The sequence below is a fragment of the Dama dama genome, chromosome 22 (assembly GCF_033118175.1).
Source record: "Dama dama isolate Ldn47 chromosome 22, ASM3311817v1, whole genome shotgun sequence".
In the NCBI taxonomy this organism is placed as follows: Eukaryota; Metazoa; Chordata; class Mammalia; order Artiodactyla; family Cervidae; genus Dama; species Dama dama.
Window position 1 is genome coordinate 34429512 of NC_083702.1, and position 23121 is coordinate 34452632.

Below are 23121 nucleotides of genomic sequence, written 5' to 3' on the forward strand. Positions count from 1 at the left end.
AGACCCATCTAATTTCACTCCTGGAAGCACTAAATCTTCAGTAAACGATTTTAAAAATAAATTAGACTAATAGAGGAGGAGATGACAACAGTAAAGCTTTGGAGGCCGCAAGACAGATGACTGTCAGCACACTTGAAAAGCCCAATTTATACTGCATAATTCTCAAAAAGGCCTTGGAACAGGGCCATTGGAGCTAGAAATGAAGAATGAAGTAAATCAGAGAGGATGAAGTGAAAGCTATTTGAGAAACATCTCTAAATCTCTGCACACCTCTCTCTCAGAAGACTAGAGGTTTATTTCTGGACAGAATCAGTCATCTATGGTGTGGGGGTGTCCTCAGGCTGGGAGCAGATTAGGTGCATTTGAGTATACATGATGCTGAATGCAAGGCCCTGTGTCGTTTTCCACTTCTTAATGTAGTAAATCCTCATTAGATTGGAAGACTCTTATCTGGGGAATCTGACCAGCCCAGGAGGCACAGACTAAGATAACATCAGAGGTTCCCCAATAAAGGGCCCAATTAGATCACCCTCAGTGAAGCCCCAAAGTCCCTAAGCTGCAACCTCTAAGCAGATCTTCTAAAGGGTTTGTTTTTTTGTTTTTGTTTTGTTTTGGAAAAGGACTACCATTTATGCAGGAAAGTTCAAGTGGTAACAGACAAAAGCAGAAAAACAGCACTTTGGAGGAAAACAAGAGTTAATATTAATGAACTCATGTTCTGACACATTGTACACTTGTCACTGTGAACTCATAAATCACTAGTAAATAGGGGATGCAGATAATTATTAACATGTAAACAGTGCTGGCTCCTATATATATTTTTCCTTAAGAAAGAAAAGCCACAGAAGCAGATCATAAACTTCAGCAAGAAAAGGTCTTCACTTAGTTGCTGGCAGCAGAAGCCTTTCAAGTGTATTTGTAAAAAAAAAAAAATTAAGTGCTTACCCCTAGGGCTTCCTCCCCAGAGAAGTATGCAACTGTTGACGTGGTTACAGGTTGAATCCCCTACTGACCAGCCTTGTGGTTTAATGTCTACTTCCACATCCACTTCAGTATCTCCCAGCCCTACTCTTAGCATTCTGCCAGCACGTCTACACTACTTTTAAACAGTTTTACTAACGTATAATTGACATACAAATGCTCCACTTAAGTATAAATACAATCTGATAAATTTGACTTATGCCTACACCTATGAAACCTCACCAGAATCATGATGATAAAACCATCACCCCCAGGGATTTCCTCCTGTCTCCTGTGATCCCTTCCTGGTCTCCAGCCCTCTACTCCTATTCATAAACTTCATCTATCTCTGTGGTATCCTCCAGCAGTGCTGAGAGCAATCTGAGTGGCTCAGATCAGTTCTCCAGGTACCAATTTATGTTTTTTTTTAATTGGTGCTCTGTTTACAACTGCAGAGGATTTGAGTGGTATGCCTCAAACCTCTTTTCCCCCCATAAGCTCTGTTACTTTTAATGTTTTTGCAAGATGAAAGGTTTTTCTGGATGACATATACTTATGTCTCACAGTACCTCCCACAAGATACTAACTTCAAAGGAAAAAAAGTAACTGTGGAGAGTCCTGACAAACACCACCTTAACCAAGTGATCAAAACTAACCTCAGCCATAATGGAACAGACTGGAATTGTGTCCACATAATAGAATGCAATGAAATAAAGCATGTCTAATGTTTCTGCCCAAACTATGTAAGCTGAATGTAGCCATAAATTAACATCAAAACAAGACATATTTCTACAAAATTAATGGCCTGTGATCCTCACAGGTGTCAAGTTTATGAAAATCAAGGAAATTCAAAGGAATTTTTTCAGATTGAAGACTAGAGACATGGAAATTAATTGCAATGTGTAATCAGTGTAGACTGGATTCTTTTGCTATAAAGGGCAAAACTCAGGGTTGTGGATTCAACCCTGAGTAGTAATATAGTAGTAGTATAGTATAGTAGTAATATAGCAGTGCTTGTTAATTTCCTGATTCTGATGGTGGTTTTGTGCTGTAAGAAAACGTCCTTGTTCATAGAAAGTACCTCAAGCTGTTGTCCAGTATGGTAGCAACTAAGCCATTGGTACTTACAAACATGTCTGGCATAACACTTCTTGAAATATTTTGGATAAAAATGATACATTATTAAAATAATTTCAGCTGTTTTATTTTTAATAAGGACTATCAAAAAAAGTAAAATTACATGGGTGGCTTGCGCTGTATTTCTTTTGGATGGCACTGCAAAGTATTCAGGCTGATTTGGTATCATGTTAGCAACTTATCCTCAAATAATTCAGGGAAAAAAGAAGTTATTAGTACTGAGTTGCAGCTTTTCTGATTGAACGAAATTATTTTAAAATAAAAATTATGTTACTAAGGGATATAAAAAGGTATGTTATTTTAGATTAATGGGCAAATGGGCATTATGAAATTGTAAGGTTATAAATGGCATTGACATTCATTTGGGGCCTATCACAAACTAAATGTTTATAATGTAGGAATTTTAGGAGTTAACCCCCACAACCATCACAAGTATTGGGAATTATCTCCTATGTTTAGGCTGTGATGGTGCCTTTAAGGAGCTGCCTCTCACGAGCAGCACGAAGTCCACATAAAGATTAAGCTCATCTATCCCACTGGATGTTGGCTGCTCCTCACGTACCACCTTTATGGGTTGTTCACGTCGTCTCTTCATCACTGGTCTTATTGCCCATTTGCCATTAGCTGTGAACCTGCTTGACTCTCACACCTGTCTGTCCTCCCCTTTAGCCTTTCTTAGGAGGGCACCCTTGATTTGATCAGGCCTCTTCCCAATGTCCTGCAAACAGTTCAAGCCTTGCCTTGAGAGCAGGGTAGACAAGAAAAGAGGCTCAGAAAGATTGAGTAACCTGTACAACACTATGCAGCTGGGATTCCAAATCTAGTTCGAATTCATTCCACTCTATAAAAGGAGGTCCACCTGCTTATCTATCTCTGACAATCTACTTTCTCTAATTATTCTGTTTCCTTCATAGAACTTACCACAATTCATAATGAGCTTTTATGTCCCTCAGGAGACGCTAATTCTGTGATAGCAGCTATCTTACCTGACATGTTCACAGCTGCATCTCACTGCCTGGAAACATAAAAGTACACAACCAACTTTTACCAAACGGCAAAAAAAAAAGGGGGGGCGGTACCAGTTTACCAGTGTGTAAAATCTTTTTCAAGACTACAATGCAGTTATTTGTAAAAATTTTTTCTTTTTCTTTAGGTATATTACAATATAAAAGTGGATATTTTCCATGATAAATGAAAATGGCCAATTCTTTAAGAGGAGAAGTATTGAATCTTTATAAGAATGTAAGTACGTACATTGCCAGTTTTGTAAATTTTATATGACATAGATTGTTTAGAAATATATCATCTTTCTTTTTTAAGCTGCTCTATCTTGGACGAGACTATCCAAAGGGAGCAGACTATTTCAAAAGGCGTCTGAAGAATGTTTTCCTTAAAAACAAAGATGTGAAGGACCCAGAGAAGATCAAAGAACTTATTGAACGGGGCAAATTTGTAATGAAAGAACTAGAAGCATTATACTTCCTTAGGAAATATAGAGCTATGAAACAACGCTATTATTCAGATACCAACAAAACTAAATGATCAGCATTACTATAATTTGACTGAGATCAGTGCCAGCTGCTTATGTACCAGCTAGGACAAAAATAACTTTAAAGTGTCAAGATATACATTTTCAAAATACCTGAGCCGCCTTCTGAACTGAAACAGGTTTCAGCTTCTGTTGCTTTATCAGCAGCCTTTATGCTCAGTGTTTATGTAACAATTAACTAATGTTAAATGTCAATTTTATAGTAATTTAGCTATATAATGTTGCCAACTACTTAATTAAAAATTGATGAGCACCCAATTTTAAATGAAAATATAATGTACTTAAGTTTTATTGAAAAATTCGCCAATTATTCTTAGCCCATTTCTGCATTTTACTGAAAAGAGAATGCCGTTTAATGTACACTTAAGCAGAATAATTTCTTGCAAGGTTATGTCCTTAACTTTTAAAGGAGCTCATTTTTTACCCCATTTGAAACGTTAACAGCACATATCCAATGTTCACTGCAAAAGAAGTAGCATCTGGTAATGATTTAAGTGCAGTTAGTAGAAATAATATGTATAGAGTTAAGAACTTGAAACAGCCTACCAGTGACTGGCATTACATAATATACCTATTTAATTATTTCCAGTATTAATTTTGCAGTTGGATGCCCTTGGGCCTTAAATCACCTGTTGTATATTAATTACCTTCTTCAATAAAATGTAATGATTTATCTTATTCTATTCTTTTGTCATAAAGGCAGATTTGGTTTGCATCCAATTCTAAATGAGTTAATATGACATAGGACCTAAACATAAAATGGTTTTAAGCAAACACTTAAACCTTTACACAATGTTCACAGCACCTTTCACAAATAAAAAACATCTAGCTTATAAGATGAAGAAAAGATTTACTAATATACTATAGCGTCTGTTGCTTATAAACTATCCTATATCATTTGTGGGGCTAATGTTTCAAATTTCCCTGGCAATCCAGTGGTTAGGAGCTGGCACTTTCACTGCTGTGGACTCAGGTCACGGTCAGGGAACTAAGATCCTACAAGTCGTGCAGCACAGCCAAAAAAAAAAACAAAAAGTACCAACTATGATAGTCACCATAACTATTTTTATTACATTACAATAATTAGGAGCAGTACAGTTCATGACAAAAATATTACAAATTTCAGATCACTTCACAGCACATACTCCTATAAACATTTAAAAGTTAATTTTAATTAAAAGAGTGGTCATTTTTAAATTTAATGTTTGACATGACCAACATTCCTAGGTCAGCGCAACCAAACGATGGAAAACAACTGGATCACACTGCATATGTCCCACAAAAAGAAAGCACAATGTACAAAATGTGCATGTTCAGTTTACACTATACAAAAATAGTTAAAATACATTCCAGGTAAACATGTTACATTAAGAAATAGTACTAGTAAGAAATTGGCACTCAAAGGAAAACTGCAAAAGTATTTTCAACATGAAAACACAAGACAGTGGAATTGGAAACTTCTGAATAAAACATTACATAACCCATTTAGCTCTATAGGGAAGGGGACTGTCTATAATTGACATTTCTGCAGGTAATAACTTTTTTTTTTCATAAATTCACCTAAAATTGCCTATTATCATCCCAAACAGGCACTTAAAACTATTAAAACAAGTATTACTAGTTATGACTCATCTTTAGGAACTGATGTGAATATATCTCTAGAAAGAAAGAAATTTCATTTCTGAAGGAATTTACAGCTACCAGTTATATGCTGTTGAATTTTTCAATGCAGATTTCATGCTACCCAATATCAACAACAAAGTTATTAAATATAAATTCAGCTTTAAAGTTACTAATGGGTTGTTAAAAATCATTAATACAAAATAATAAATTATTACTTTTTTGACAGATGGAAAGGGCAGGTAGTTTTTACTGCCTACAAAGAAACCTAAATGTGTATATGTTTAGGAAAAATGGTTAGGGAAAAAAAAAAAATCACTGGAATACAAATGAGATGAACTTGTGCAAACTGCAACTTAACATGCCTCACAAAGTTTCCATATATTTTAAGACAAAATTGTGCAATGGTGGCCAAGATTTTGATAACCTATAAAAGTTAGGTTCTAATTCCTATGCAGTGTGACTCAGTTAAAATAGAGCCTAGAATTCCTAAGTGGAGATACTCACTCAAATTTTACTACATACTTCTGCTACATTCTTCCACAAACGTTAATGTCTAAAACTATGTAATTTAGCAGTTTTTTCCAACTTCAACAAGGATTTTTATCTTTAAGGCTGTAATTAGATAACATTTATGTTATTTCTAGGATTATCTCTCCCCTTTTAAAATCTCTACAAAAACAAACATTTTATTTAACCATTCAAAATTCACATAATAAAGGATAATTACCACTGCCATAAAAAAGTTGCCCAGCTACATCAAAAATTCAAGAGTCCTAAAAGTCACCTCAGTTATACACTGCAATTCCTGAAGTATGGCCATTTCTTTCTCTTGTTTAGAAACAAGAGGAGGTACTAAAACAAGTCTTAACTCCCTACGTAATGTTCCAAAAGCCTGTAGTTTAATATAGCATCTCAGAAACCATGTTGATTTTTACATAGAAGTTTCCTTTTCTGGGAATTAGCTCAGGCATCTGTTTATTTTTACCCAGAAGAAACAGCTGTTTTAGAATTTAATATTTAATTTTTAACATCTATTATAATTACTTATACAAAAAGACCACACTACACACAGGGGGATTTTAACATTATCTGACATACAACTTAATTTGTACTATAACTGTCTCAACAGAATCACATAATTATGCCAAATTAAAAAAAAATCAGATTTAATCCTCTAAAACACTGAAGTAAACTGATTTAATTAAAAAAGCTTGACTAAACAGCTAAACTGGAATAAGAGCAAAACAGTTATTTTAGAACTGGAAGAAACTATGCTTAGAGACCAGATAATTTTTTTGCAGGATTACAATATGCGTTATGTTGTATCTGGGTCACAAGTCAGATGCCTCTCTGAGATACAGACCCTCTAGAAATAAACACTACTTAAGGACAGGCCTTATGTCCCATGTTTGGGTACTCTAATACCCCAGCGCCTTGGGGAGTGCCTGGCATCTAGTAGGCACTCAAATATTTGCTGAATAAACAACTTCTGCTAAAGAGTAAGACATGAATTCAATTTTAAAGTATCTTTCATGGTAAGATTTTAGTTTTTAAAACAACGGAATGTATCACTATTAGCAGGGCTAGTCCTAGTAAATTACATAAGGAATTCTCTCAGCAGTACTTTTATTAAATTCTCCTTCCACGGGATAGGGTTCTAACTATTCAGTGCAGGTATGAAAACTCCTACTTTGTCACTGATGGACCAGGCAGCAAAGAGATGATGTTCAGAGGATCAATATTAAATTGTTACAGCCACAACCTGAAAATTAGCTATTAGGTCAAATCCCATTATAGTATCTATCAGATTATGTTGAGCCTGAGGAATTTTATGATATAGGACATTTTGATATGATTTGATGGGAGGCTATCATGGAGATATCCAAAGCAGCAATAAATCTTGAGATCAGAGAAATGTGAAATATTAAAAGAAAAAACATCAAGTCATGGGACATAGAGAAGGGTAAGGTAGGCAGGCAAGACAACACTAATATGGGAGAAGTCCTGGAAGCAGAGAACGATATTTAAAAATAAACTTCACCTCTTGCACAATTTTGCCCAAGACTGGCACTGAAGATGATAACACAGGTAAAAAGTTACAGATGGTGCTGAGACTGACAAATAGGTAAATCCTTATGTAAACTGAATGTAAATCACATAGTTATAAAGCTAGATACAGCCTTTGAGATGACTTCTTTAGAAATGAAGAAATGGCTAGTAAGTGATTTGTCCAAAATCAAAGACATATAACTTAGAATGTAAGTCACCTTCCTCCTTGTCCAGTGATACTTTCACCTCAACACACTATCTCAGTTCAAATATTTTAAAATAAGTTAACATTTTAAATGCATTCAAAGAATCATTTTGTTAGCATTACTTTATCTATTGTATAAGCATTAGATATTCTTAATAATGGACCAGACTGTACTGAAGTGTTTACGAAATGTTACTTTAGCCAGCATTAAGAGAACTAGCCAATACTCAAGATTTTGAAACTTTTTCATTTCATCGTTTAAAAAAATTTTAAATCTTGCCACCCCACCTAAAATCTCATTTAAAATAATGTTTGTTTTTTTTTTAAGTTCTGTTTTTTTGGGTTTTTTGTTTTAAAAAAGTGATGTTCCTGAGTAGGACTATGACATAATGAGAATGTACCTTGCTGAGCTATTCAGTCTCTCTGCAAGTCCCTGTTTTTGACCATCCAAGGCATGACAACAATGGAAGACCACAGGGATGCAGTCCACACTGTGAAACTCTCCATGTAGCTTAAAGGTTCACACAAGGCCCGGCTTTGCCACCCTGGTCTCTGTAACACCTACCAAGCTAACTGGCCCAATTAATCTTTTACATCACTACCAGTAGAATTAAAACTACTTTCAAAGATTGAAATTCAAGAAAAAGATTTATGCTAAGAAAGAGCAATCTGACACAGGGAGACTATATTTAATTCCTATGAGAATTCTTTATACATGTTAAAATTTTTTCAATTATTACAAAAATTTAAAGCATGTAAATATAGTCCCAAAATGCTTGTTCTAATCCTCATTACCTACTGGGTCTGCCTTAACAAAAAGCTATTCAGAGCATTATAGGAATTTACCTAATGTGGAAAGTAAGTGGCCTTTTAATATTATCCATTGCCTTGTATTTTTTTCCATTTTTTTTCCCTTTTTATAGAAAAAATATAGTATTTTGGGGAACGTGACCATTGACAAATAGCAGTGGAAATAAGAAAACCTTTGTGAACAGTGTAACTTTACATTCATTAAAGGTAACTGAAACTATAGGACAATGATACCTACAAGATGAAACTACAGGAAGCCCATAAATTCATGTTCTCTTGATGTTTCAGTAAAACCAATCATGAAATCTCAAATGAAGTTATAATTAGTAATTAATCCATGTATGTGACTAGATAAAATAATACAATAGGGATGATTTGAAAGCCTCATTAATTTGTTTCACACTAAAGTTCACAATTGATAAGAAAAATAGGAAGTAATCAACTGCATGCACCAAAAACCCCAAGTCAGAAATCTTGGGTGTTCAGTTTCTTTTTCACAGGCATTGCTAGTTCAAAAACCAAAACGCAGGGAATACTGGCACTTAGAGGAAAAAAGTTTCCACTGTCATTTTAAAATAAGCATTCAAGATAAAAGCTAACAGTATGGATGGAGCAGAAAGAAAATTAGATAATGCTAAAACAAATGCTAATAATTTAGTGTAATATACAAAAATTACCACTTTTACTTAAGTATGCCTTAAGAAAAAAGTACAAATTGTATTTACATAATTATACACTTTGTCTTTGACTTCTTTTTCTTCTTTTTACCATCTTTGCTCATCTTTTCTTTATGTTTTCGAATTTCTCGAACTAATGTATAGAAGGCATCGTCAACACCCTGAAACACATAACAAGTATTAAAACGTGAATATATATGATGGTTTGAGGTATACAGAAAACAGAAAGGATGTATTACTAGTGGAAATAATTGAGAAAGAATAAGAATACTTAACATTTCTCTTTAGACATATATATATCAGATTTTTTAGGATTCTTAAATGTCTTCAAGGATATTTTGGTGACATTAAAGGAACACTGATTTTCACAAAAGGCAATGAAATCAATGGCAAAGAATCCTACATACACTTAGGTATTAACACATGCCTTTTCCTGAGAACTTAATTTTCTACCAGTTTTTCCACACTGGCATAGCTCTGTCACCCAAATACAAATGTGTTTGTGTATATGTGTGAATGTGTGTTTATACTTAGTTATCCCTGAGTTTCTGGACATTTGATATAAGCCATGCCAGTGTATACTACTTTTATAATTATTCACTATATTTGAGCTCTGGTTCAATACTTACTTAAATCCATTTAGATTTAAGTAATTATTATGAAGTATACAGTATCAGAGTATATTACTTTCAGTTTTATTAAGGCATTAGTTTCACTTCACATACTTGTGAGAAGAAAATTTAAAATGACCACAAGACACACTACTCTGAAAAGTGTAATGCTTCTACTGGAGAAATGAGCCAGATCATTTAAATGGTGGTGAAGTCTGCTGATTTGGAGATGTTTTTTAATTCATTATACTTTTAATATCTGTTTAGTATATGAAGTATTCAGAAGTTTGTCATATAAAGTCAAATGCTGTTATCTTCAAAGAAATTGCCATTTGGTGATTTTGGTCATCTTGTTTTGATCAAAGGTACCCAAATCACTAATGGCTGAAAGTGATTTTGTGTCAAAATAATTTTCATCCTAATCACTCATACAAAACATGAAAAATAACACTTAAACTGGTAGTAGGACAGTTTATTTTAACCCTGCAATCCTGAATGATACGAGATCTACACCTAAGTTAATTCTTATCCTACCCCTATTAAAAGCAAATTAAACATATAAGCAAAATAAAAATTAAAGAAAAAATATGATCTCGTATTTAAAATACGTATTTTTATATCTGTTCAACTGAAGAGTACTGTGCTATACTTAGTCAGTCAGTCGGGTCTTGACTCTGCAACCCCACGAACTGTAGCCCGCCAGGCTCCTCCTGTCACGGGGGTTCTTCAGGCAAGAATACTCGAGTGGGTTGCCATGCCCTCCTTCAGGGGATCTTCCTGACCCAAGAATCTAACTGGGGTCTCCTGCATTGCAGGCGGATTCTTTACCAGTTGAGCTAACCAGGGAAGCCCCAGTAACTGTCATCAAATGCCTGTTAACCTAATGATGTTTTCAAACCTAGACACTAGAGGGAGTCTCAGGAACAAACACACAACAAAGTTGTATAAATCAAGCCACTTAACAACGAAAACTGACTTTTTACTCATTTTAACCACTTCTGTCAAATATGAACAGAAACACATTCATTAAATTATTTTATCTTGAAAATAACTGAAAATTTAACATATTTCTCTTTTATACATTACTAAGATCTTCTACAATTAATATTTCAATAACTAATTCTGGGCATTTTCATGCAAGTTACATTTAACTGATTTTCACAACATATCTAAAATTTATGAAAGTATTACCAATGATTTTAAAGAATTAAACAGTGGGAATGAGAAGCTTGCTCACCTTTAAACAATAGTAGTGGTATAAAAACCGGCATTATTGATTTGAACACTAGTGAGTAGAAGTTCCCAGTGAAGCCCCCAAACTTCACGTGGTGTTCCCCACTTACTGATACCATTACTGATACAACATATGCTTCTGCTTCACCCACAGGAGAGAGGAAAAGTGGGTAGACAGTTCATCAGCAATACAATCAGGGCTTCATATATATAAACCTTCATGTTAACCTTCTTCACACATAAAAAGCAAAAAACTTCCAATGACACAATAAAGAATAGTTATTTTCTTATAAACAATACCAACCCTGACTAATTTATAAACATAAACTATTAGAACGGGATGGAATCTTAAGAGAGGATCTGTTCCAACTCCCTTATACCCTTCACCAATTCCCTTCGATCACACATCCTTACGTAGTCTACTTCAACAGTTTTTATAATGAAGAAAAACATCAATGGTACAAAAATGTTGAAGTAGACAAAATGAAAAACCATGAGATAGATATAGAGAAGACACACCCCAAGGTGAAAACAATATGTAAGTATTTAGGAGACAATGAAGGCAGAATCTGATTATATTACCTTCTTCTAAGATTCTGACAAATACTTTAGTTTATATTGCACTGAACTCTCCTTTCTATATAATCTTATTAATAATTTTAATGATTAGTAAAATATTAAAATTGATCAAAACAGGGCAGTGGATGCCTTTTTTTCATGTGGAAACTAATCATTCTCATATACATGTAAAGAAGACGAAACAGGATACCACTAGGGTTAGTTTGTTCAAACCCATCATTTTAGGGCTAAGAAAAACTAATTTGCATATATTTATCACTGTCAAATTAATTTTGTAAAAATGTCTTTTATTTAAAAAATTTAGGTATTACCAAGTACAATTTTTTCCTTATATAAAATGCTATTCATGATCACTGAAAAAGATTTAATTCATCATGCCCAACAATTTGACATTCAGACTACAGTCACTGAAATAGTTTGCACAAACTTGAGATTTTAGAAAAGTATACACTTTCATCTGTTTCAAATAAAAACTGAAGCATAAAGCTTATTTTATTCTAAATAGTTCTACTTTAAAAATCATCGAATAATAAGAGTAGGAAGAAAAAAGACTAGCACTTAACTCTGGTCATAAATGCTGTTATTTCAGAAGTTTTACTTTTCAGATTGCATCCCATAAAACTGTTAGGTTTTATCACTTCTAAATTAAATATTATTTTGTACAATGATGCTCAAAAAATATTGAGTTCATAAATCTCAATAAAAATTAATGCCAGTCATAAGAGTTCATAAATCTCAATAAAAATTAATGCAGTCATTAATTTTGCTTTGTTTCTTCATCTGAGTTTAGTTCATAACATACCACATAGTATCTTTGGAACTTAATCTACTATTCAGAAGTATATTTTTGGAGATACAGTATTTCAGACCTTCAACTCATATAAAGAACACCAACCTTTAGTTTAATCAGCACAATGAATGATATCCTCCAATTTTATTTCTTGTTCTCACAGAACATTATATATTGCAAATAATATGCATCAAAACCTTAAGCTTAGGCATGAACTTTATGGCATCTATTGAGGGAAATATTTTCTAAGGAAAACCAAATTTAATATGGGTTGGTTTAGAAAGGAAATTGAGAAATTCCACTCAGTAAATCCAACTCGGCAGCTCCTGTGTGCCAGGAACCTCATTAGGCCACAGACATACTAAGATCAGAAATGTGAGATTCTAGCTCTCTAAAATTCTTACTGTATAGGAATCAAACATAGGTTATTTCACTTTAACATGGTGTGTAACAGTTGAGAGCAATAAACTGGGAATACACAAGAAGGGCATTATGCCCAGTCTCGTGGTGGTTTAAAGAAAAGATTCTTAGAGAATGGGAGATTAGACAAGCATGAAAATGTGTTAACTAGTAAAACTAGGGGATAAGAACACTAGCATTCCAAACAAGAGCAACAGCCAAGACTTAAGGGAAGGTAAGAAATAACACAGTGCTGATTTACATGAGGACAAAAAAGTTCAGTCAAGGAGTTTTTTAGACATAAAACCAAAGGTGAGAGGGGAAGGAAGGTGTTAAGGAGCCATATATATGCTATGAAACCTTTTAAGTGTATCTCTCTGGTTGCACTGTGAATGAAGGCAGCAAAAGGTAAACCAGGTAAGAGGTTTCAACAATCCCAGCAAGAAATGATAGAAGTCTGAACTAATGATGTGATGAACGTTAGAATGTGGGCTTCCCTAGTGGTTCAGTCGTAAAGAATCTGCCTGCCAGTGCAGGAGATGGAGGTCTGATCCCTGATCCAGGAAGATTCAACATGTCATGGAGCAACTAAGCCCATGTGCCACAGCTATCAAGCCGGTCCTCCAGAGCCCACGTGCATTAAGTACTGAAGCCCGTGTGCCCTAGAGCCCATGCTCTGCAACAAGAGAAGCGAGAACAATGAGAAGCCCATGAGAAGCCCGCGCTCATCGCAAATAGAGAAAAGCCTGTGTGCAGCAATGAAGACCCAGCACAGCCAAAATAAAAAAAGTGTAACGTCGTAACAGGAATTTGCGGTTGCCTCCAAATGGATGTGAAAAACAGGGAGTCATCCCACGACTCCCAGGTTTCTCACTTGGGTAAAGAAGTGATGCTGATGTTACTAAGTTAAGAGAGCAGAGACAGAATAAGTACCTGCCTGTGGAATGGCCAAAAAACACATACTCTGTAAGTGATCCTTTCCCATCTTCTGGGCCATTCAACTGCTCTATATGGTCCGGCATGTTTTGTCTCTCAAGACCCTGACAAATGTAGAGTAGTCTATAGCCATCAAAAAACTGCCTCAATTATAATTAATACCCATTAGATTAAAAATAAATGTATTGACTGTGGAAGCAAACTACAAGTTTCTTATTTTTTTAATACTTCAAATTAGAATCCCACACCAAGGTAGATTTCAAGTGGTTGCTACTTTGTTAGCTATGAAAAACATATGCTTTCTGCCAAAATTAATATGCTGAACTTACCAGATTACATTACAATGCATTTTTTAATTTTCACACAGCCAGGAGTCTTTTCTTCTTTGCTGATTTTTTTCAATCTGTATTGTCGGATCTCTCTCACCAATGTATAAAAAGCATCCTCCACTCTCTGCATTGTAAAACACAACTTCTTTAAAGTCTGTTTCATTGGTAATAGTAATTTATTGGGACAGCCATGTGCAAGAAGTTTGAAATTTTGAGCTTTACTTGAGCATTTTCTTTTTTCAAACAGACATCAGACTGTTTGAATAGAACTAGGGATTCAATATTAAAATAGGGCATAAATTCTGATTTGTTCTTTGAAGTCAAGTTCTGTTTTCTAATGGGATAAGAATTTTTTAAAAAAAAATTTAAATTAGGAAGGACATGTTTTATTAGTATCTGTATATCAATTAATGCAATCATTTTAGTTTGTTAGTCACAGAATTAATCAAAGTCTAAACTGAAGTTAGATTTAAATTATTTCTTTGACTTAAGGAAAACAAGTTATTTTTGTACCACTGATCCCCACCCCTGCTCTGAGTGGGGAGTGAGGAGAAAAATGGTACAAAAGGGATAGTCAGACCTTTGTTTAAACACAGACACACACACACACATGCATACAACACCTCAAAATATAGCTGGGTCAAGAGACTGGAATCAGAGTTCCATCTTCAGTTACAACTGTCCCGTCAATTTCCAGAGCCCACAAATGAAACCAGGACTGGGACTTTTGTGGACAGAGAACTACACTATTTAAATAAAAATGCTCAATGAGGGCTGTGTACCACAAAATGAAAATATTTTTAATCGTTTAAAAAATACAAAAGAGTAGCAATAAAATTTTGTATCCATATTACAAGTCTTGAAAACAATTTTTAGAACAATATTCAATGTACTGGCTTCATATCTTCTAATTTACACACTCTGAAGGAGCTGAGAGGACTTCTGCTTAAAGCTGCGGCGAGAAAGCTACGCCAACAGATACAGTCACATATGTCCATAGGGAGATGTTTTCTGTCTTTTCTAGTCTAGAAAATTAGACAGTAGCCAAGAGGAAAAAATGTTCAGAATAACTGTACTGCTAGTTTGTCCAGAAGAATGTAACCACCAAAGTAGAAGCTTACATCTAAAAAAGAAATGTTAATTTCTTAAAAGTATTAATACTTAAAAATATTAAGAATTCTTTAGTATTTCTAAAAAGAAATACTAACACAAATATTAATCTACATAGGGCTTCCCAGGTGGCACTAATGGTAATGGTAAAGAACCCATCTGCCAATGCAGGAGATGTAAGAGACACAGGTTCAGTCCCTGGGCTGGGAAGATCCCCTGGAGGAGGAAATGGTAACCCACTCCAGTATTCTGGCCTGGAGAATCCCGTGGACAGAGGACCCTGGCAGGCTACAGTCCATGGGGTCTCAAAGAGTCAGATACGACTGATGTGATTTAAGCACGCATTAATCTACATGTGGTACAAATTAACTTAAAAGACATATGTTCCATTCTTCTCAAAGAAAGATGTGTTTTAAAAATGTTAGTGGTTTATTTTACTGTACATTTAACTTTAAGCTTAATCTGTTCTTTCAATTTTAAGATAGAATTACTCACTATGGGAAGTGGCATATTTAAGTCTCTGCAATTGGTAACACCAGTCTTTCTATAAACCAAATGTGACAAAATGGACCCAGTACCTAAAAAAGCTAATTTGTACCAAAAATATGATTTGTAGTTTTAAATTCAATCAAGCACAGAGAATCAGCCATTTAAGTATTAACTTAAGTAAACCAACAGCTAAAGCTTAATCTTGGCATGCATACATCATCACACATCCATTGCTTACAATAGTTAAGGAAAAGAAAAGGGGCATCTCGATTTTTGTAGCAATACTAATTCTTACAAATCATTAGAATATATTAAGAACTGCTTCAGTGGAACTCAGTAATTTATCTATAAAGTAAAACAATAATTTAAAATTCATAAAATTAAGTTTCAGTTAAGTAGGGATTTAAATAATGTTAATTATATATTAATATGTACCTCTGAAGTTACTGTATCAACTTGTGATATAAAAATCTGTATACTTTTAATGAAATCAATCAACTAGATAACTAAGCCAACTACAAAATAAAAATTCCAACTATTTTATGAAATCATTAAATGTTGGTACTTTAAATGAAACAGCCACATGTACCCATGTATAAAATTTTTAATATTTTGTATTTATCACTACTGTCTAAGAGGAGAGGGTTTGTTTTTAAAAAATTACTATTCTCACTATTAGATAAATAATTGAGGTATTAAAAGAGCTTTAGTAATGCATATAAAATATAAAGCATGTGCTAACATTTAAGATATCTTCACAAATGAGTCTCTTTTCAATTTGAAAATTAATGCAAGAAATTTCACATATATGTATATACAAATAAAACAAACCAGGTAAAGCTCATATTTTTAAGAATAAAAACTCTCATTCCTGTTTAAAAAAGAAGGTATAAGGTCAGTGTAGAAGTACTGAAATATTCTATGATGGAGGAAAAAAACAGGGTTTGTTGCTCTACTAATTTAGCAGAAGCAAATTTTGATTGTAATTTATTTCTAAAACTAGTTTGAATGTGTTTACTTTTTAAGTATGCACATCCCATCACCAATATCAGAATATATGATTTCTGTTTCCAGCAATGCAGAGAGAGAGTTGGAAGCCAATAATTAAAAAGAACTGTACTACCCGCCACCAAGAATTCAGTATCAGGACCTCAGAGGCTAAGATAATTAACAACACCAACAAACACCAAGTCATTCCAGAATGACTTTTTCATTTCTCATCTTTACTAATACAAAATTTAAACTAGATTTTAAAGAATCAGTTATTTACCATATTTTCTCAGACTTAATTACTTATTTCTTGATAATATGCTTTAATGTCAGACTGACATGAAGAGAACATTACTGATCCTTGTATGTACCTTAAACCACTGGCACAAAACACTGGTTTCATATTCCAGAATTTGTAGGTAATTTTAAAAGATTAAGCACAGCGAAAACAGATGTTTAATACCCACTGTGGCTAGTTGCTAAGGTCTTAACCGGCACACAATGATTTAGTCTTGAGACTATGGCTTGTTGCCACAATATACTCATCTGCAGATCTCACTGATTAAAGAACTGAGACACAACTGCGTACTGTAGGAGCAAAAGTGCATGTGTCTATGTATGTAAATTTTTAAATAAGTTTTTAAAGATATATTTGTACATTTTCTTAAATCAAGAGATTTGGCAGTACTTTCAGCTCAGTCATTATCTGAAAACATACTGTGGAGACTATGGAAATACAGCACTTCAGCACAGGAGAAAGAACTGTTAACCACATCATTCTGTATCCTGGTGCCTGTAATGTTTTCACTAACCAATTCAATTTTAAACAAGTACTTGTTCCAGCTGAACAGTTTACCATCTGCCAAAACTCTTTCAATGAAATAACACTTCAAATACCTGAACCGTAGACAGATGCAAGAATACTAGCCTCGCTGTGTTGCTGCTCAGTCATTACGTTGTGTCCAGTTCTTTGCAACCCCAGGGACTGCAGCACACCAGGCTCCCCTGTCCCTCACTATCTCCTGGAGTTTGCTCAGATTCATGTCCATTGCGTCAGTGAGGCCATCCAACCATCTCATCCTCTGTCACCCCTCTTCTACCCTTCTTGGGGGAGAGCAATGGGAGGAACAAGATGTATTCTAAGAAGCAACTCTGCATCGCTGAATTGGAAAGAAACCTTGCCGAACGATAACCCACCTCAGGAACTACTGAACTGCTTCAGAGGCTATGCTATGCGTTGGTGCACAGCAGGTCCTCAGTTAATTGTTTTGTTTAGTTTTAACTCATAAAAAGCAAAGTTCAAAATATCAATCTTTTGTACACAACCCCAACTACTGCTAAACAGAAATGTGGCACATAAGAATGTTTTTTATTTGGTTTGCTTTGCTAAAACAGTTTGATCATAAGCTTTCTTTAACGGAGGTCTTCCAACAACTATATTTATGTATCTAGAAATTAACAACAACAAAACAAAATTATTTTGTTTCTATTTTTAAAAAATTTTTTAAATTTAAAACATTTTTAAGTTCATAAAACAAATTTCCACATTATGCTCAAACTGAGACCTCCAGAAAGCAAAAAAGCTGAATCACAAGTAACAGATAAAAAAAAAAGATAAAAAAAAAAAAAAAGAAGTAACAGATACTCAGAGAATTCTGCTTTTGTCATCCACTTTCCTGAATGCTCCCCACTTTTGATTTTAGCAGACTGGAAAACACACTGCTGATTATCATGGTGTCAACAATTTGGTTTCAACACGTTTGCGAACACTGCCATGCACTGCCCAAAGAGGCCAGAAAAATGTCATCTATAGACAGCGGACTTTATTATACACTTGGGACACAGGGACCTGATACAGCCTACCTGCAGAAACAAAAACTACTTTGGCCTTTCAGATTGGACTAAAACGATAATTGAAAACTATAATTTTATAAAAATATAAAATAATTATATTTTAGCCATAAAAATGGGCTTTTTAAAATAAACTAAGTTGGCAAAACATATAGTCTGCAACCCTTACATTAAAAATACTAGAGTAAAGCTCCTACTTCTCTTTCATAGAATATGCAAATTTTACTTTAAAATTACTAATGTTAGCCTATAAAACTTAAGTTGAAAGTCTGACCTAACTTCTCCTGTCTGGTCAAAGAATACTGTTCCCTAGAGAATCAACAACCAGCACAGTACAACCCACAAGCCCAATGCAGCCACAGCCTATATTTTTGTACTGCCCACAAGTTGAGTGATTTTTGCATTTTTAAAGAGCTATAAGAAAAAAAAAAATGCAACAGATATTACTTGTGGCCCAAAAGTCTAAAGTATTTACCATCTGACCCTCTGCAGAAAAAGCCTGCCAGCCCCTGACTTTTATCTATGAAAGTTCTAAATGCATGTCCTGTTCCTACTAACTTGAATGTAACTTTCTCTTGTTCTGTGTGTTAAGTTCATGCTCAAGACCAGAACAGGGCATGCGACAAGTAGCTGCTGACAAACTACAATGAGGATATGCATATTCATCTTGCTCAAATCATAAGTAAATAATAGGAGATGACTGTCACAATGTTCTGCAGAAAATAGGGCTTCAAATTTTCACAAAAACTGGAGATGTAAATTAAAATTTATAGAAATTTACATATTTCATTTTCTCAATTACTTGGAATAGTTATTTCAAGTCTTCTAAGAGCATGCAAATATCAAATTAATTTCAACAGAGAGAAATGAATAAACTTTTGAGAGATAAATCAACAAGTCCATATAATAGAGAAATCAAAGATCAGAAACTAAATATCAAAGCTGTAGTTTAGCACCATAAATTACATAACCAAATCAATGAAACAGGATATAAATATAAGAAAAGCTGAGGGCTAGAAGGTTAAGGAATAAAGTACAAGTATTTCTTTGTAATATATCACTGTATATTTTAATTCGATGATCTGTAAAAATGTCTACAAAACAAATTCAGGTTAATCCACTAGGTATCACATACCTACACTACCTTCCCTACCCCTCCCTCCACAAAAACCAGTATAAAACCTAAAAATGTATTTTGAAAGGAAACCAGGTAGTTTTCCGATTAGTTATGAATGCTGTGGTGTATTAGAGTATTAATGTCAAACACTAAGGATCAGTATTACTTCTGAGGTAGTAACCACACAACAAGGAAAAGAGAGACAACTATTTCAGGCTCTTGTATCAAATGGGAGTGGAGGGCGACACTGCACAAGTAACGCCTTCTTCTTCTGTCCTTTGTTACCTTTCCGCTCCAGATGTGGTCCATGTACGAAAGGCAGCATCACCTGAGAGCTTGTTAAAAATGCAGACTCACAGCTTCCAACCTAGACCCTTACTCTAATTCAGAATTAGAACCTGGATTTGAATAAGCAGCCCAGTTGATTCTTATGCATATTAAAGTATGAGAAGTACAGCTTAATTTGCAGCCCTTTACAACATCAGGCAAAGTCTCTTATTAGACTTTTTTCTTTCCTTTGTACAATGTACACTAATATGCCTCCCAATCTAAAATATTTATTTTTAAAGTTATAAATAATATAAGTTAATAAAATGTTAATGTGTATAATCTAGGTAGCAGGTTTGCAAATGCTTTCAGTAAAAATCCTTCAATTTTATATCTGAAAAATTTTCATATGAAAGTGGGAGAAAAAGTTACAATGTTACAGTCATGTTTTCTGAGTATTTCCTAAGGGAAATGGATTCTAGTCAGAGAAGACCAGTACAAACATGATAAAAATCAAACCTCTTCCTAGTCTTTGGGACTTGGGAATGCTATGAATAAAATCTTAATTCTTCCAAAGTAAAATGAAGTAATGTATATACGAAGTATTTCTGTAACTTATAAATCAGGTTTTAGAATGAGATAATCTGTATTATGGTTAAAAACTATAGTAATTCAGCTTTTGATTCCAAATGAAGACTTAGAATTTTTTTTTTTCACTGTGTACCAAATCTAGAAAGTGGTATATATAATCTTCCACCAAGGAAGCAGACATATATATACTAGCTGAGTGATGGTTTACTTTTAAAATTTTTATCCCTTTACAAAATTCAGTGAAAGATCTAGATGTTTTTATCAATTTAACCATGTAATACGTGTTCATCAATTTTCTTACCTTCTAGCATGATAAAGTTAAATTCCATGAGATTGGTTTTCCAGGCCATAACCAGACAAGTCCCCAAACAAATGTTCACCTTATATGGAACATACTAGTATTCCATCATAACATTACATATTCCTTTCTAGGAATTTATTTACTCTATATGTTAAACTCTTATTTCACAAAAAGAGGTTAAATCATATCAATTAATTTTACCTAGGGAAAAAGTTACTTTTAAAATAATTTTTGAAATAAAATTCAGGATCAATCTGCTGATGGTGTTCTTTTTTTTTTTTCAGAACAACACAGTAAATGAATAACTGAGAATTCCTATTTGCTTTCTAAAAATTCTCCTGCCTTAATGAAAACTTCCCCAAAAAACAAATATATCCTTTAAAAGAATATTCTAGCAAAGTAAAATTCTCCAAACACACAACATTTAATCTAGAAACATATGACATAATATTCTTAAAAGCACTTCAAAAATAGGAAATTCAAAATTTGTCTCCCTGTTCTTTAATTTTAAAAATAAAACAGTTAAAAAAAAAAAAAAATTCCCACATTTCTTGAATCCTGACTATAAGATGTGCTGAACTGTTCATTGTGGAAAGAAACCAAAGCCAAAAATAACGCATGGACACTGGAATGTGGACTGCCCTCTCATATCCTTTAGAGAACATTTATCAAGTAAATAGTGTTTTACTTCCTACTTTAGTATAATGGGAAAAAAAATCAACAGTTATGCTATCAGGTATGTACATTTATTAATGTTCACGCCTTCCTGCTCCCAAAATGACATTATTGGAATATATATTAGTAAATTGTGATTAATGATTAAAATCACTTGATATAGTTTGAGAGGACAGATTTGTTATTTACTGTTATTTACAATTTTACTTACCTGTCTTGTCTTTGCTGATGTTTCAATAAAAGGAATTCCGTAACTTCTTGCTAAGTCCTGAGCCTGTTTTGTGTCTACTGTTCTAGAAGGCAAATCACATTTATTTCCTACTAGAACCATAGGTACATCTTCAGAGTCTTTAACTCTTTTTATTTGTTCTCTGGGGAGGGAAAAAAAAAAGTTATAGCACAGGAGTTAGTAACAAAAATCTTTCAAAACTGTTCACAACTTTGTCTCATAAAATATAGTTAAAAGGTTGTAAATGTAATTCCTAGTTCCCATCACACCAAATTTTCCTTTCTCCTCCTTCTACTTATTTTTCTCTATTCTAAACAGAACTTCTATGTCTTTTAAAAGATCAAATATCCAGAAATATAGTAGTACTACAGTCTAATAGGTTCATATGCAGGTAGGTCACAATGATAAAACAGAAATAATGAAAAATTCTAGGCCAAAAAAGTACTATGCCTAATTTTTAAAATTATAATCTTAAAAACACATACTTTACATGTTGTTAAACGTACATATATAGAATTAATGTTTTTATAAAAACATGAATTACAACATTAATATATTTTTAACTTTCCATTCTTAAAAAAGAGCATTTCAAGTGGAAAGATTTTATTTCTATGTGAACAATTATTTTAATAAAAGTAATCAATTTTGAGCAAATTTGCCAAGATTCTTTAAAAACTGTATTAACACTTCAGTCTTTTAACTTCAGAGTTGTGTTTTTTCCTTAATTATCTAAAGCCAATATTTATTTGATTCCAAGAAATGCCACACTAAATGGTCTTATTTTTTAAGGCTATTCAAGTGGCGCCATCTCAATTATCTTTTCACATTTTTGTTCATGGTTTTCATTTTTATGATGGATCTAGCATAAAGCTTTGCTTCTTCAGTACAGAGTGGTTAAGAGCACAGGTTTTAGAGTCAAATAGGCCTGCTTTTCAATTCCAGCATTGCCACTGTGTGATCTGGAACAAGTTGCTCAACTGCTCCAATCCCTAAGATTTCATTTGCAAAACAGGGATATTACCTACCTCACAAAAATTATTTTAGTTTAAATTAAATAATTTGTGCATGGCAGTTAGCAAAGACTCAATAAACGGAGATACAATTACTCCTCAATGTCAACTGATTTTATTCAACTTAAACCCACCTATAATGGTGAATATCTTCAAATGATTTAGTATTATTTATGGCAAATACACAAAGAAAGCCCTCCCCAGTCCTCATGTACTGGTCCCTCATTGCACTGTACTCCTCTTGACCTGCTGTGTCGAGAATATCCAAGAGACAGGTTTCTCCATCAATTACTACTTGTTTCCTGTAGGAATCCTGAGAAGGGAGAAACACAGTCTGGGTTATCATGGTGCACCTTTTACTTCTAATAAGGTGTTAAAGACACAACTCACGAACAAAAACCAATCCAATTCAAAACTGGGCAAATTGAATAGACAGGTTTCTAAAGAAAATACACAATGGCCAATAAGTACATGCAAAGATGTTCAACCTCATTCAGGAAATGCAAATCAAAATGACAATGAGCTACCACTTCACTCCTATTAGGGTGGCTATTTAAAAAAAAAAAAGGTAATATAATAAGTGCTAGTAAGGATGCAGAGAAAC

At 33.8% G+C, this 23121-nt stretch overlaps 1 protein-coding gene across 4 annotated transcripts in view; it reads right to left on the reverse strand.

The window, feature by feature from the left end:
- Positions 1-4691: 4691 nt before the first annotated feature.
- The window catches only part of KRAS (KRAS proto-oncogene, GTPase), a 44144-nt gene continuing 25714 nt past the window's right edge, over positions 4692-23121 (reverse strand). For 2 of the 4 annotated variants that reach the window (XM_061125150.1, XM_061125151.1), the window contains exons 3-6: positions 22652-22830; positions 21490-21649; positions 13888-14011; positions 4692-9171 (exon numbers count right to left, since the gene is read on the reverse strand). In XM_061125150.1, the coding sequence (XP_060981133.1) occupies positions 13892-14011; positions 21490-21649; positions 22652-22830 (459 nt within the window). In that variant the 3' untranslated portion in view covers positions 4692-9171; positions 13888-13891. Of the gene's footprint in view, positions 9172-13661; positions 13663-13887; positions 14012-21489; positions 21650-22651; positions 22831-23121 lie in introns of all 4 variants that reach the window. The other 2 variants (XM_061125153.1, XM_061125152.1) reach the window with 2 other exon arrangements.